The following is a 16782-nucleotide window of genomic DNA, read 5'->3' on the forward strand; positions in this document are numbered from 1 at the left end:
CAATTCTAAGCAATTGAAAACGTAGCAAAAATACTAAGGAGGGTGGCTAAGGAAGACCCAGTATTTCACATTTACTCTTGAGATGAGCATTTGAGAGAATGACTTTCCACCTCATCAATCCAACAGTAAAATGTGATGATGGGATCATATTCTGGAAGTCCTGCCCAATGAAAGAATAACTTTGTTCTTTACTGTGGATAATGAACCCAAATATCTTTATATCTTTGAGATGATTACTTGACGACTGAAGCCAAATCAAAGCTTCAGGACTTGTATTCCACACTGCTTGACTTGCTGTCTTGTCATCGATAGATTTATTTTGCGTTCACATGATACTACTACTACAGGATTTACCCCTGGCTGGGATCTTGTAACATCAGCACATCACAAAAACTCTGGAGAAGTGACTTTCTTTTTTCAACTCCTTTCTGATGAGTCGCTGTTGAATTTCTGTTTGGGTTTCAGCCACCGTCACACCCATCCCAGTCTCTAAATTGGCTGGTAAAGCAGGAGTTATAGCAGACTTTGGATCAGATTTCCTGCATACGGGAAATGAGATCGGGAAAAGAGTCGGTGATCCTCTTTAATCGCGTCTTTTAAATATTTCACACTTTGTGACTGCTTATCACGTTCCGGTTGGGCATTGGAAATACCTCGACAGTCATCTGAGCTTAACTCAACTGAACTTTTGCTCTTACACACATTGTAAAATCACAAGAAACTCTTTGGAGCACTGTCAAATCACACTGGGTTATTTGGAGTTAATGCCAGCCTAAGTGCAGACTGTCATTAAAGTAGAAGTGCTGCTTATTGTACCCACTAAACACTCTGCATAATACTACTAGATATAATGAGATTAGATGGATAGATACTTTATTCATCTCACAGAGAAATTCACAGTTCAGCAGCTCCAAGAATATGTTACAAAATAGAAACATAAGAGGCATGCAAGTCTAAGTACAGTCTAAATATAAACTGAAACGTACAGTATATATATAAAAAGAAAAGAAAAAATATATAAAAAATATAAAGAATGAGATGATGTACAGATGTACTTGTGTGTATGTGTCATGTATGATGCTGGTTGAAGAGCCTGATGGCATGGGGGAGGAATGATCTCCTCAGTCTTTTCTGTGGACATCAGTCCGACAGCAGTCCGTCACTGAAGCTGCTCCTCTGTCTGTGTATGTTGCTGTGTAGTGGATGGTGTGGATTGTCTATGATGGACAGGAGCCTGTTGAGTGTGCGTCGCTCAGCTATGGATGTATAGACTGTCCAGTTCTGTGCATGACAGAGCCTGCCTTCCTTATTAGTTTGTCCAGGCGTGAAGCGTCCTTCTTCTTTAGGCTGCCCTTACAGCACACCACTGAGTACAGGAGGGCACTCGCTACCACAGACTGGTAGAAGGTCTGTAGCAGCTTCCTGCAGACGTTGAAGGATGCAAGCCTTCTAAGGAAGTACAAACGACTCTGTCCTTTCCTGCACAGAGCATCTGTGTTGGTGGTCCAGTCCAGCCTGTCATTCAGCTGTAGTCCCAGGTATTTGTAGGTGTGCACCACCTCCACACAGTCCCCTTTGATGAGAACTGGTTCTGGGTGCACCCTGGATCTCCGGAAATCCACAACCATCTCCCTGGATTCATGTTTTTCAAAGGCTTAGGAAGGAAACATCAAATAAAAGTAACTGGCTTCTGGATCACACTGTACATTTGAATCTGTTAAAAGTTTTTGACAGCATCTTCATCGAGGTGTTCTAAAGGAAAATTCCAAAATCTTTGAAATGGAATGACAAGAGTCCCCAGACAAAAATTAACATTCTTAACAATTTAACGTCTTGAAGATCACAATATTCAATCATCACGTCACCGTCCCCTAGAACAGCAGTCCACGGACCGGTTTAATGTCAGACAATATTTTCACGGACCGGCCTTTAAGGTGTGGCTGATAAATACAATAAAAATAAAATGAATGACTGGTATAAAAACTGGTATTTTCTAAATATAATAATAAACTTGAATGTGTATGCACTGTGTATGCAAATTTACATCACTGACACTAGGGCAATAGGAATGAACAGCATGAAATTACAAATAACACACTGTCACTAGTCAAATTAACAGCGGCACGATTAAGCAAATAAATGAAACAGACATGACTTCACAAATGGAACAGAAAAGCCAACACTCAAGAAGAGAGTAGAGCTTGAACTGAACCATTTCACTGCTTCAGGACGAACTTTTGGATGATCTGTCAGACAGTTTGAAGATTTGGGCATGGGTCCCGTGTTGTTTTAAAAACAAATTTTAACAGTTAGATGTGCACCAATGTGTGAAGAAATGAAAACCCTGTGTGGTCTGCAAATGTCTTAAAACTCGGGGGTTATGAAGTCATGTGAATTTGATCTATTTTTCTGTCTTTTTCAGGTGTTGAAACCTGAAACCTCAGCACACAGCGTTGTTCTCGACCAGGGGCCACAGCGACTGCTATTCCATAGGACCAAGCAGTTATGTGACCGATTGTTCTTAACCATCTACGCGACCGTGGACTAGTGACATGGGCCACCTCTCACTCTGAAACCTATGGCAATAAATCACACACCAATATTTGGTCACAGCTGGACCGGACATACATTTTGAGAGAATTTTGGGGAATTCTGTTTGTTGGGTTTTTGTTTTTTAAACCCAACACATTCCTGCTGTCAAAGTCTGCACTGGAGTTAGGTGTATGGATGCCGTGTTGACCAGTCTACTGTCATGTTGGCCTGGTATGTCTGAGCCTGAAGCTAGAGTAGCTTCTCAGTTTCATATAGAATGTTAGCATATGGCTAGATGTGAATGTGTCGGTTAAGACCATTGTCCCCCTCCCATTGATAGCTATCTCTGGCCCCTACAAGGGGGTATAAACTTGCTGGTAGTGGTACACCCCCCACCCCCCACCCCATCATCTATTCATTTATTCTTTTATTCATTCATCCATCCACACAACCAACGATCATCAACTGTTACTCCCTCACTCACTCTTGAAGTATTAAACACTCTAACTTAAGCTCTACGTTCCTTTGTACTCATGTCACATCCCTTAATCCCAGTTTAAGTTGCCACAGCCAGCCATCATTTAAATTAAAATCCTAGTGTTGCAGTTTGGCCAAAGGTTGATTGTGAAGCCACTTGGCGGTCGTTTTGGTGGTTGCTTTGGTTGCATGGAATCAGCTTAACCGTGGAGAGGCCGGGCTACCACAAACTGATGGACTTTGACAAGCGAGGAGTTGGTGGAGGTGGAGGTGGTGGTGGTGGTGGGTGGTGGAGGAGGAGGAGGAGGTGGTGGTGGTGGTGGTGGTGGGGGAGGGAGGAGGAGGGGGGGGCGGCAAGGCAGAGACAGAAGAGGCGAAGAGGATGTCGGGGAAGACGGGGAGTCGATCAGGACACAGTGGCCGGGGTACTGGCTCCAACTCCGGGGTTCTCATGGTCGGACCAAACTTCCGGGTAGGGAAAAAGATCGGATGCGGGAACTTTGGAGAACTGCGACTCGGAAAGAACCTGTACACCAATGAATATGTGGCTATCAAACTGGTAAAAAACCCTTTCTCTGTACAAAATGCAACCTTGTCTTCTATATATTCTTATATTCAAACAAAATCCTCCTTTGCAGGAGCCAATCAAGTCACGTGCACCACAGCTCCACCTAGAATATCGCTTCTACAAACAGTTGGGAAGTTCAGGTGAGCAACTTTCTCAGTCTCGCTCTTACATCGAGTGTAATTGAATAAGCGACCGTGTGCCAGTGGTAGCACGTGTGTGTGTCAGGAACCCCAAGTTCATGATGCTGCCTTTTAATGATTTTTTGGGTTGTTTTATTTACTTTTGTGGACATCACAGTTTGGCTAAAGCTGGTCCACAGGTTGTTGTGGTTATTGCAGTAGTATGGCTGCACTTTTCCCTGCTTTTTTGGTCATAATTGTAGAAAATAATCATTAATTTATACAGATAAAAATAATTTCTGTTGCCCCGTCAGTCCACTGTTATCAGTTCATTGCATGGGTTGGATTGCCACTGCAACAGCTGATCACAGTCAAATGTTTTTCAGCTCCTTAAACCATTTTCTGGTTTCTTTGCTCCATATAACAAAGAAATTATTAAAATGGAGTAAGCAACACATTAGAGAATCATTTCCAGGTTTGAGAAACACTGTTCAACATTTTCTGGATCAAACAATTGCTTGAGTCATTTAGAATATAATCGACAGATGAATCGATAATGGTAATAATCGTTAGTTGCAGCCCTATAACTGTCATTTACATGTTACATGTCACTAATTATGGAAAACCAGTGGTGGCCATGCAACAGTTGAGTCTGGCAAACTCGGTGCGATATATAATAACAGCATGGTGGTAATAAATGGATTGACAAATGTGGGCTGTCAGTAAAACGCAATACTACTACAGGTCAACATGTAAGGTAAAAAAGAATGTTGCTGCTTAGTGTGTCAGATGTAATCTCTGTCTCCGTCTGTCCATCCAGAGGGTGTCCCCCAGGTGTTTTACTTTGGGCCATGTGGTAAATACAATGCCATGGTTCTAGAACTACTGGGACCCAGCTTAGAGGACCTGTTTGACCTCTGTGACCGTACTTTCTCTTTGAAGACTGTACTCATGATAGCCATACAACTGGTAAAGACACACACACACAGTATTGTTATTTCTCCTAGCTATGCTCTGCTCAAAGCATTGTTTTCATCATGTTATCTATGTGCTCTTGCCACTGCCTTAGATAACTCGCATGGAGTTTGTCCACACCAGAAGCCTCATCTATCGGGACGTGAAGCCTGAGAACTTCCTGGTGGGCCGACCCGGCTCCAAACGGCAGCACACCATTCACATCATTGACTTTGGCCTGGCAAAAGAATACATAGACCCAGAGACCAAAAAACACATCCCATACAGAGAACACAAGAGCCTCACTGGTACTGCGAGATACATGAGCATCAACACACATCTGGGGAAAGGTGAGCTATCCACTCAACTTTTTTTTTTTTTTTGCTTTTCCATTGGAGATAGTACCTGGTACCTGCTCTGGTGAGGTTCTAAATGAGCTGGTACTAAAATGTGAAGTCAACGGACTGTAGATTTGAAGGACTGTAGACTTAAAAATCCTTAACACGTGCGTCAATCTCCAACATTTAGCAAAGGAAATGTCTCAATATTTAACAGAGGAGTCTGGTGTATTAAGCAACAGCAGTGCTTAATACGTCACCGCAGTGTCTTGCAGCCGTGCTATGACAACCATGTCCACACTAAGGAGGTACTGTGAAGTAAAGGAAAACGAAGGACCGATACCAAACTGTATAATGGAAAAGTCCCAAAAGTCACACTTGGTGTGTACCACTCTAACCCAAACTTAAAGATCCTCAAGGCCTAATAAGAGCAACATAAGGTATCTGTAAGCATGTGTAGAATGTGGAGCATTATATGACTGCAGAATGAAGAAGTGTGAGTCACATAATGAGATTTAGAGTAATTATCACCTGCTTGCAAACGTCTGCGCTGCGTCGGATCTGCCGCCTAAATAGATTTGATGATGTGATAATTACAGCAGTTTACTTGATTTGCAAAAAAGGTCAAGGCAATCAGAGCTTTGCAGGAGTTTCCTTTTTTGTTTTGATTAATTTTCAGCACAAAAGACAAAATGGCAGATGCTGCCTATGTCGACTTAAAACAGCCTTGAGGCACATGTAAGCAGTGCACAGCAGCATTTTTGAAAAAGCCATTAAGCTAAGCTTTTTGAACACAGGAGGGTTTTTGGACATGTTTTTCCTCGTGTAATAATCCATCCAGCTGTGTATGCAGGCTGTTTATTGACTTAGTTGTGAGGCTGGGTCATTTGTTTTTTGTTAAACAAATACTCTTAAAATCTTGCCAGCACTCAAACAAATCCCAACAATTTTATAATCCTTTTACCTTCGTTTATATACGGAATAGTTTTGTAATAAATTTTAAACTTCCTTCATTTGTGTCAGATCTGGGTCAGGAGCAGGCATTCATATCAAACACACACAGCCTCGAGCACAAGGATTAAGGCCTTGGCCACAAAGTGAACGCTCAAACATTTTTTCTTTGAAATAGGGTTAGATTTCAGAATTATCCGATGTAATCAGATAAGAGCAGATTCCACTGTGGGACACATAAGACATGCCTCTCACGTGAGCTGTGCTTGTTTTACAGTAAAAAATAAGACGTTGGAAATGAATTTGCTGCATTTCTGTGTGTCAAATATGTCACAAACATTACATGTCCTGTAACACTTTCAAAGTAAAAGCACTCGAGCAGTTGCAGGAATGATGATTCATACGTCATACTGCTGTCTCATGGTGCCCAGTTGAGAACCGAGGAGTATTTAAAAGTGAGCGTGGGAATCGCCAATATACGCCAATATACGACATTATCACAATATTTAAGTCACGATATATTATCACGATATTTTAGCCCCCATATGATATTATCACAATATTTAAAGGAGACATATTATACCCTATTTCCCCCATTAAAATAGTTCCCTGGTGTCCTAATGAACATGTCAGTGGCATGCTTTGGTCAAAATACCATAAGGATGAAGCACCATAGCAGTTCAATAACCCTGCTAAACCCACCCCTTTCAGAACGCTCGGTTTTCGTGCATGGTCCCTTTATATGCAAATGAGACACAGGCAAACACACACCCACTTCTTCCATGTTCTCTTTACAGCGTTCACTCGCTCAGATCCTGTTCCCTCTGCTCCATTCGTCTCCCCCTCCCTCCACTAGTTCTCTGACAATATCAACATGGCAGCGTGCACGGAAAACAGTGAGAGTGCCGTCACAGGAAGAGACGTCCTACATAAGGATTGAGCCGAACAGTGCCGAACTGTAAATCAGTTAAAACACTTAGGGACAGCACTGCTGATCGCCACCGTTGATCGCCAGCGGCGCGCGGCGAGCTGAATAAACTGCCGCTGTATTTGACTGTATGCTCCGGAGCTGGCCATCAGTCACATACAGCGCCAGTTTAGGCAGCTCGCCGCTGGCAATCAGCAGTGGCGATCAGCGGTGCTGTCCCTATGTCTTTTTAACTGATTTTCACAGAGAGTGCAGCACCGCCGATCGCCAGCGACGAGCTGCATAAACGGCTGCTGTATGTGACTGTATCAGACTGAGTCTATGCTCCAGTCATGGAGGACTGAACAAATATTTTTAATTAGGACGTGTCAGAATGGTCAGTTATGAGCTCTATGTGACCTTTTCTTAACAATATGTGTGTTTGTACGTCGGTGAAATACGTTCGCTGACTAAATACGGCGACCACTGGCCGCAGTCTGATGCGAAGTGGTGAGAACACACGAACACACGTTTGTTGACTTTATCCGGCACATTAGCTTCATATATAAAATCCTCTGAGGCTGGAAGTTTGTGTAAAACACTGTGCTCCACTGTGCAGCCACAAACAGCACACTTGTCCCTTCGCGTTGACATAATACCGCTCTTCCTCCCTCGCCTGCACTCTCGCAGGGACAAGGTGGAGCTAAGGTGGAGCTCTCCAAGTAAACTTACTGGTGGGGCGGTAACATTCGTGGTGAAATGCGCATGCTGCCGTCATAAGCGCAGGGAATTCAACATCGAGTGTTTTATCGCCTATACTTACACTAAGGGGGACCACGAAAACATGACTGAGTATTCTTTTTCCACACTTTGGCGACTGGTAGGGCCTCAAAAAAAAAGAGTCCCAAATATAAGTATTAAAATGGTTAAAAAGTTGATTTTGCATAATATGTCCCCTTTAAGTCATGATGCGATATTATCACGATTTCCAAGTCATACGATACGATATTATCAATATTTTAGCCACCATACGGTATTATCACAAAATATAAGTCATGATACGATATTGTCACAACATTAAAGTCTCTATTTAAGTCATGATACGATATAATCACACACTCACCCCCCGATTTAAATGTATGTTATTTATGGCAAAACTTTTGTAAAAAATTGCAGCAGATACTCCCGTCCAGTTTTTGTTACCTGATCAGAAATGCCCACGCGTTAGTGATCGTGTCAGTGCTGTCACTTGTGGAGCCGCAAACAAAACAAGGTGATGCACAGTAAAATGTTATGATTAAATCTGATAGTTTTGGTTTGTATGGGAACTTGTGCTCACTTGTAACTAATAAACAAAAGCATATACTGTATATTTATGCCTCAGTTCTATTTTATTCTAGAGTGACTATGTACTGGGCTGAGTTATGATGACCTCCAGTCAGAACTGTGTGTGAAATGTCCCCATGTAGACAGTGACACTGCTGTTAATGCTCTGCTGTGTCATTGCGCAGGCTTTGTTGACGTTGTGTAACAGATATTTGACAGGGCTTGTCCAGACTGACTCGAATGGAAAATGTTGTGCACTGTGCCTGCCAACAGGTCTTTGAAACAGTGATTGAATTAAAGGTGGTCATGACATTGCCGCCTCTTGCCATTATTTGACTGTCAACCAGTTCCATTAAAATCACATCTGTTCTGAACAGGAAGATCCTGAAATGTTTCCATAGTCAAGAGAATTTCATAATTTGCCAATTACCTGTGTCAAATCATTAATGCTAATAGTTGAACTACAACAGAGACACATCTTTCTCTCACAGCTGTGGGGTTGTACGTTCCAGGCGGGGGGAGTTTGTATTCTTGTTATCGGGAGTTGTTAAGTCCACAGTAACGCCACTGATTGAGGCCAAACAGTGACGTTTTTCTGATTGTGTTTCAGAACAAAGCAGACGGGATGACCTGGAGGCTTTAGGTCACATGTTCATGTACTTCCTGCGAGGAAGTCTACCATGGCAGGGATTGAAGGTGAGACCTTAAAGTGTATTTTTTCAGCTGTACACCAGTGTGTATGTGCATCTACTTAATGTTATTTGCTGATCCAGGTGCAAATCTTCACAGTTTAGAGTAAAGTATTGAAGTTATACACACTCTCATTCCCCTCTTGTCTAATCAATGCAAGGCTCATTGTCCCAGACTCCTCCCCCCTTTTTATAAAAGCCTGAAGTGTCTTTCTTTCCCCACAGCTTGTAACGAGGTGTTAGATTAGACAGAATCTATTTAGCCAGTTTTCCCTTGGACACGTCCATTGCTCATACACGCGTAGTTACAGAAATTCAGAGATGTGTGACACAGTGTCACGACAACTTCTGGAGCCAACGAGCTAGACGGCTGAGCCACTCTCCATCTCTTTTCGCTTGCTTTCTTCTGTGCAACTGTATGTTTGTTCACAATACATTACTCTGCCATTCTGTCTTCTAATTAGGCGGACACTCTGAAAGAACGTTATCAGAAGATAGGAGACACAAAGAGAGACACGCCGATAGAGGTCCTCTGTGAGAACTTTCCAGGTTTGTATACACACAAAAATGTGTTTCCATCAAGTAGAACTGTTTTGGTTTGCTACCAAAATAACCAGCCCCATGCTGTGTACCACAGTAGAAAGTTATGGTACAGTCTAGCTCCACCCACAACAGTCAGCTGAATGGGCGACAGAACTTTTATGATCAGTGGTTCTTCAACGCCCGCTGTCTGTTCTCATAAAAAGCTTGACGTCTTGTTAGACTGTTGGACCACAACGGATATTGTCCATATCGCACTGGGCTGTCCTTCGGGGCACGGCTCAAACTGCCCACCAAATAAAGATAACGTTCTCTGTTGAAACGCCAGCCTGACCCAGTGCTTAACCATTACCAAACTGTACAATATCGTCCCAAACCAAACAGTACTTATAGCCATTTGTTGATCCATTTTCTTGTCTCTCTCTCTCTCTTACATGTGTGGTGTTGGGTGTTGTGTGTGTATATGTGTGTATGTAACAGAAGAGATGGCCACTTACCTGCGATACGTGCGTCGGCTCGACTTCTTTGAGAAACCAGACTACGACTACCTGAGGAAACTCTTCACTGACCTCTTTGACAGAAACGGATACATCTTTGACTACAAGTACGACTGGACTGGAAAGCCACTGGTAAGTGTGGAGTTAAGTATTTATTATAAATAAATGCTGTGTGTGACAGGGTTTACAGTGAGGAATAAGGTGTGTGTGTGTGTGTGTGTCTGTGTGTGTGTGTGTGTGTGTCTGTGTCTGTGCTGACTGAGAGGATCATAGTAAGATTGTACAGAAAGATGAGGAGCACCTGTGGCTGTAGAGGGCGCTGCCACTCATCCGACATCTCAAGATCTCTTTAGTTATTTTTGTAATGTGTTGTATGTTTAGATTGATTGATTGAATTTTGAACTAAACACAGTTTTGGGTCACTTGTGTCTACAATTAGGGCTTAAGTGTAGACATCAAGTCCATGGAGACGTCCCAACACCCTGTGTGTACATCCCATGATCTCATGTTGACCACATCTTCCCTTATGTTTAGCCCACTCCTATTGGTCCAGTGGCCAGCGAGACTCCCCTGCAGACGAGCAACCGAGAGAAGGTGCCGCAGACCAAAAACCAGGTACACAAACTCTTTCTGGACAAATATGTGTCATAATCATGTTGGTATTGCAACGCAACACACACACACACACACACTTAGGCAGCACTGCCTTTCACTCTCAGTGCTGCTGCTCTCTGTCCACTCTAAATATTTGCACATAAAAGGGTTTATACCTCCACAGTTGACCTTAAATAAAAACCTTGTTTTTTTGAATAACCTCAATGTTACAGATGTAGTATCTGTGCTGGATATATTTATTTACGCCGTTTAACTCGTCCAATACAGAACAGCTTGTACACTGAGTGTCAGTGACCCTGCAGGCGGGACACATTTATTGATCTTCTTCACAGAGGATGGTAGTAATACCAGTGCAAGATGGACTCCTGCACTGGTATGCAGGAGGAGTGCAGCCTGCCAAGCACTACTGAGCACATCATCGATAAAAGCTGGTATTTGGTATTTGGCTGCCTGAGTGCACACACACGACTACAGATATGCGAGATTTTAAACACAATTTGTAAATGAGTTTGTTGACAGTGACACAGATGAGTTGGCACTGATCAGTTCCTGACGATGTAATCACATCCTTTACTTAAAGCTCCAGTGCGTAACATCTGTCGGCCCCCTGGGGAATTCAGAGTAATCAGCAAAACCTCTGCTGTGATCTGTGCGTGACTTATGCCCGTGTGATCTCATGTGTCCGTTCCATTTACTCCACTTTTCGGGCTGCAGCTTTCGTACAACCTGTGTATTTAGTGACCTGTGAGCTCCAGTCGATGCCACGCGTGGGCAAACATTTTTTTCAACAATATTTTTTTTGTAGACTAATGAGGTCAAGGGCACACATAGGCAAAACCACCTCCTTCCCCCATTTGCATGGGGCTTCCAGGTGGGGTATCTCACTGAAACTGCACACTTGAGTGCTCAACCTCCCAGTTTCTCTTCCACCAAACACGGACTCTGTACTCAGTATTTCTTCTTTTCTTTTCCTTTTTTTTCTTCTCTCCTCGCCACACTGCTGCTACTCCTCTTGACCTGCTCATCTTCCTATTTTGGTTTACCTTCTTCTCTCACTCTATTTCACCCAACCTCTCCTCTTCAATCTCTTCCGTTCTCCTTCCTCCACCTCCCGTCCCCTCTCGCCATTTCCCCTGTGAATGGCTTCCCCGTCTCCTCTAGTCTCCAGAGGGGAAAGGCGGTGAGTCCCAGCCCACTCCAATGACCAATCAAGAGCTGTTGGGCTCCCACCTCACTGCCGATAGGCTGGGCGGGTCTGTCCAGGTACTGAGAGGAAGATTTAGCTGTGCCACCTTCATGTCTGTCTGCGTACCTGTCTATCTGTCTGCCTGCATGGCCTTCTCTGTCTCTGCAGCAGCACTGACCTGTGGTCTGTTTGCTCACAGCTGAATATTGTAATGAAAAAAAATTCCACATTTAAAACTGTCAGATTAGGTTACTGTAGCTTTTCTTTTTATTTAGAAGCATAGAAGTCACAAGTGCTTTTAACACGAAAACAATGGAGGACGTCTGCAGGGACACTGAAGGTAGCTGCACGGCTTCTGTAGACAGAGTAGAGCATTTAGAGTCTGTCTGATGTCGGTCGCTTTATGTGAGCGAGACACAATTTTGGTAGGAGGGAGACATCTATGCGAGTGTATTACAAACGGAAACCTCTCCAGTGTATCGAAGATTAATCATAGCCTTTGTTTGCTGTATCTACAAACTGTGTCTACTTGTTCTGTTTACTTTAATTACTTTTGGGTCTTGTCCAGAACTTGACTGGAGTCCATTTGTGGTCAGTAGTAAACTTGACAAGATGCTGTTAAGGAAAGAGCACAAAATAAGTATAAATCCATTGAAACAGTTGTCAACATAACTATAAAAACTTAATTTTTGGAGCAACAAATACAGAAGAAAAGCTGCTCTAGAGTTATGTGTCTTGAGACTGGGCTGCTGGTTCTTCTTTTGACATGACTATTGACATATTATAACCACACTAATACTAAACTCAAGTAGTTATTTTGCTGAACAAATAACGAAAGATTGTGGAATCATGACTTCCAGTAATATTAATTATAATAATATGTTGATACACTACATTTGTTTTTTGTGGAAACATCAGTAAACTTTAAATTGGCCAGTTTTTGAATGAGGTTTTGTGCATGTTGCATAATATTATGATGGCTTCTGCACCTCTGCACATAAAAGTTTTTTATTTTGTTTTCTTATGTATGTTTATTGACTTTTTCTATTGTTCTACAACAACAAAACACTCACACAAGCATGAATGAGATAGAAATATCTTATTAGTGCAGTGCATAGGAAACAGATAAATCTATTCTGGGTTGCTATCAATATTTTAGAAACGAGACACAATACCTGGGAGCATGAAAACCAACGTAGAATTGGAGAAGTGAAGATTTTCATTTCCCTGTATTAAATGGGGAAACATTTCATGATTATTGGCCATAGGTCATTTTTAATATGCCTATTTAGTCCACTCAGGAGCCACGCATGACCTGACTCTCTGGCAGCTGTAACAGGTGCCAAAAAAAAAAGCAAGACAGAGGCATAGCTCACGTATCCGAAGTGGTCCAAGAATGAGGCTTTTCTGTAATGGTTTAGACTGAGAGAAATAAATAATAATGTTAATTTAGGTGACCTGAAGGGATTAAACCTATTCCCCTGGAAAGCTGACATTGCTGTATGTATAATAAAAACAGTTGAGTTGAATTAAACAAAGCATCATCATCATCACTGCCACTGTTGGCCATGAAGCCGGGGCTCTAATGTTCTGCATGGCAACAGTCTGCCTGTTTCTGTGGAGGCGTGAAAGCTGCTCTGGATGTCACAGCTCTTTACTCTTGTCCACATTACACTGGCAACAATTTTCAATACACTCTGCCTTTGTAGCAACAAGGAACTTCTATAAAATGAAATGGGAGCATGGCAGCATGTCAGGTGTTTCAGATTTAGCCGCCTTAGTTTGGACTCTCTTTGGAATCTTTTATATTTGTTTCCCACTACAGTTACAGCCACGCTAATGTTTAGTTTATGAAAACATCTTTTTTTGCTGCATTAATATCTGACATCTACACTAATCAAGACGTTTTCAGGACCTGTCCAAAATTACATGAAAACAGATTGAGATTTAGCTGCCTTTGTGTTGAATTATTATATTGTGTCCCATTACAGTTACAGCCACACTAAGGTTTAGTTGATTCGTTTTTTTAAAAAACATTAATTTTGCTGCATTAATATCTGACATTTTCAGGACCTCTCCAAAGTGACATTGAAACAGATTGAGATTTCAGATTTAGCTGCCTTAATTTTGACTATTTTGTTTTCTTTTATATTTTTTCCCAGACTACGGTTACAGCTGATCAGTCGTGTGTGTTTCAGGTGCATTAGTGTGGATGGAGATTATTTCTGATTCAGAGTTTAACTAACACTCCTGGACAAAGCTGGTTTGTACTCTGTACTTGTCTGGACTCAGCCCTTTTCTTTTTTACATCTCTCACCTCCTCCAGGTTATGAGCTCAACCAATGGGGAGCTGAACACAGATGACCCCACTGCAGGACACTCCAACGCACCAATCACAGCCAACGCAGAAGTGGAAGTGGCTGATGATACCAAGTAAGAACACACTTTGTCATCATCTTCTTAATCTGACATTGGGATAAAACCCTTACTTCCTGTGGCTTTTATGCTGAATCAGACATAACTTCATTTATTCTTCATCTGTAATCAAAACTGTGTCCACAAGTCAGTCTTATCACCGCCCCTGACCTGTTTATATAAATTAACATCAAACTCAGAACTAGAGCTCAGTCATCATCCCTGAAAAAAGCAGAAGCTTTTAAATATTGTTGGTTTTCGTGTGACCAGAGTTATGAGGTGAAATAAAAGCTTCCATGTGTGTCGTAGGTGCTGCTGTTTCTTCAAGAGGAGGAAGAGGAAAGCTCTCCAGAGACACAAATGAAAACACCGGACGAGAGCGAGAGAGAGAGAAACCCCCACTCAGTTTTTCCCCCATTTCCTTCTCCTCTTCTGGTTCTGTTGTCCTCTTCATGTTACTTTCTTTTCCTTGGTCTCCTCCTCCCTCCTCTGCTGATGGCGGTCCTGTGGTCCTCCGTGGGACCACACTAGATGGGGACTCGCTGTAGAGTGCTGTGAAAGCCAAAACCAGAAGCTCCGCCCCCCTCCCTCTCTGCTGTGAGTATCAGTGCCATAGAGAGAAAGCCGCCTCCTCCTCCTCCTCTCTTCCTCTCTCTCTCACTCTCTCTCTCTCTCTGTGGAGCAGATCTGCTCTCACCCCTTGCTATAAATGACAAGTGTGTGCAAAGTAAACTGAATATTTATTTGAAAACACAAACAGCGTTGATGCTGTTTATACAGAGGATTATGGGGGGGGCAAAAAGAGAGGGCGGTGAGTGTGTTTCCTGGTCAGATACATGACCATGAAATCGTGGGGTGGACAACGGACGAGTCGGCGCTTCCACATCCAGTGTGTCCTCAGTGGACGGACTGACTGGATCGGACAGTAACCTGGCTTTCCTGTTCCACCCCGGAGCTTTAAATGAGGACTCTTCATGTATTTATGGTCACAAACTGAACTGAAACTTGATAACACACACACAAACACACTGCTGTGACCATAGACGGACCGAGAAAGTCTCAGTGATTGTCCCGACACGAGTGGACTTGGCCTGTCTCCTCACAGACTGGCCACTTCTCTGTTTTGTTTTCTTCCTCACTGACTGGTTCAGAGGAGAAAGACGTGTATTTGTGAAGGAGACATGGAGGCGAGGACGAGAGGACACAATGAGCCTGTAAGACCACAAACACACACACGTAGAAACACACTGCACACGGGCTTGAGCTCAGCATTAAGAGACTTCAGAGACAACAAAAAAAATGTTGCAGCTCTCGCACATAGTTAATAATAATATTTTTTATTCCCTGGGGGGCGACAGGAAGTACACGGTGAGCAGCTTGGTCTATTTCCTGTAGCAGACTGGGCTCCATGTACTCGTCACAGACACATTCACCCCTCAGAGGAAAACCTCACAACCACCAGAATCAAAAGTTTAAAAAGAGATGTTTATGTAAAAAAAAAACCCTGTTTTTTTTCCCCCTTTGTTTTAATTTGTAACTAAAAAAGAAAAAAAAAGACTGTCTGGAATTTGAATCTTGTTTGTTTGTTTTTCTCCTGTCTTTTTGAGTTGTTCTGAACATTTGTTTTGTAGCTTCTAGTGTGTTCCTCAAAATGTAATTTTTTTAAAAACAAAACAAAATAACTTGTATTTTTAATTTTCTGATGTTTTGTGTTTTGTTTTGTTTTTCCCTCTTTGGGTTTTGAGGATGGAAAGTCAGATAATGCCATTAAAAAAGGAAACAAACAAAATAAAACCTGATCTTTATTTAAGGGAATCATCAATGCTATTATTGTTATTATTGTTATTATTATTATTTCACACCCCAGCCCGCCCACTTCGCTCTGCATCGGCAAACCGGCTCGCTGCCCCCTCACTGAGAGGATCGCAGAGGCATTCGCAGAACTCGAGACTGTTCACTGTCCTCGCTCCCAAATGGTGGAACGAGCTCCCCATCAACATCCGGACAGCGGAAAGCCTCCACATCTTCCGCCGCCGACTAAAAACACATTTCTTCTGACTCTACCTCGACTAAGACGACGACGACGTCTTAGTCGTATACATCGCACTTATGACTAGCACTAAATAGTTTGGTTTACTTGAAGCTCTTACTTCTAGCTCTTATTTGTACCCAAATGTTTAAATGCACTTATTGTAAGTCGCTTTGGATAAGAGCGTCTGCTAAATGACATGTAATGTAATTTCATCACTGCGTGGTCACACTGGGACAAAACATCTTCAGCTGACAACAAGAACTAATCCAGCAAAATGTTTGTTTTTATATTGTGAATAACATCAAATATCCCTTTGATATTGTTATGTCCCTCTGCTGATTTTGACTTAAAGTTATTAGAAACAATATTCCGGGCTCTGCTACATGTACTGAATATTTTTATCACGAAAACCACTGTAGGTTGATTTAGTTCATGTAAGTCAGGGCAGTGTGACGATATTCTGAAAACTAAATGGAACACAACCGTCATTCATTTGATTATTTAATTTATTGTCATTTTAACACTGTTGGGTGTTTAAAATGGCTGCTGTGCAAAGGGGCCCTTTAATGTATATTTTTGCTTTTGAAACAGTGGTATAAAGTTATAATGTCAACTTTACTTAAGCAAGTAAAAATG

General features: G+C 42.3%; 1 protein-coding gene across 3 annotated transcripts; it reads left to right on the forward strand.

The window, feature by feature from the left end:
- Positions 1-3345: 3345 nt before the first annotated feature.
- On the forward strand, positions 3346-15631 carry LOC122782444 (casein kinase I). Of its 3 annotated transcripts, XM_044047152.1 has the most exons (11): positions 3346-3568; positions 3648-3717; positions 4517-4665; positions 4766-5000; positions 8783-8868; positions 9326-9410; positions 9885-10030; positions 10433-10513; positions 11675-11776; positions 14026-14132; positions 14424-15631. In XM_044047152.1, the coding sequence occupies exons 1-11, from the start codon at positions 3392-3394 to the stop codon at positions 14476-14478; spliced, it is 1293 nt and encodes a 430-aa protein (XP_043903087.1). In that variant the 5' UTR covers positions 3346-3391; the 3' UTR covers positions 14479-15631. The 3 variants fall into 3 exon arrangements, with proteins under 3 accessions (XP_043903087.1, XP_043903843.1, XP_043904566.1); XM_044047908.1 differs by lacking the exon at positions 11675-11776 and having other exon boundaries at positions 9882-10030; XM_044048631.1 differs by lacking the exon at positions 11675-11776.
- The last annotated feature ends 1151 nt before the right edge of the window (positions 15632-16782 follow it).

This window comes from Solea senegalensis, linkage group LG1 (genome assembly GCF_019176455.1).
Source record: "Solea senegalensis isolate Sse05_10M linkage group LG1, IFAPA_SoseM_1, whole genome shotgun sequence".
Lineage (NCBI taxonomy): Eukaryota > Metazoa > Chordata > Actinopteri > Pleuronectiformes > Soleidae > Solea > Solea senegalensis.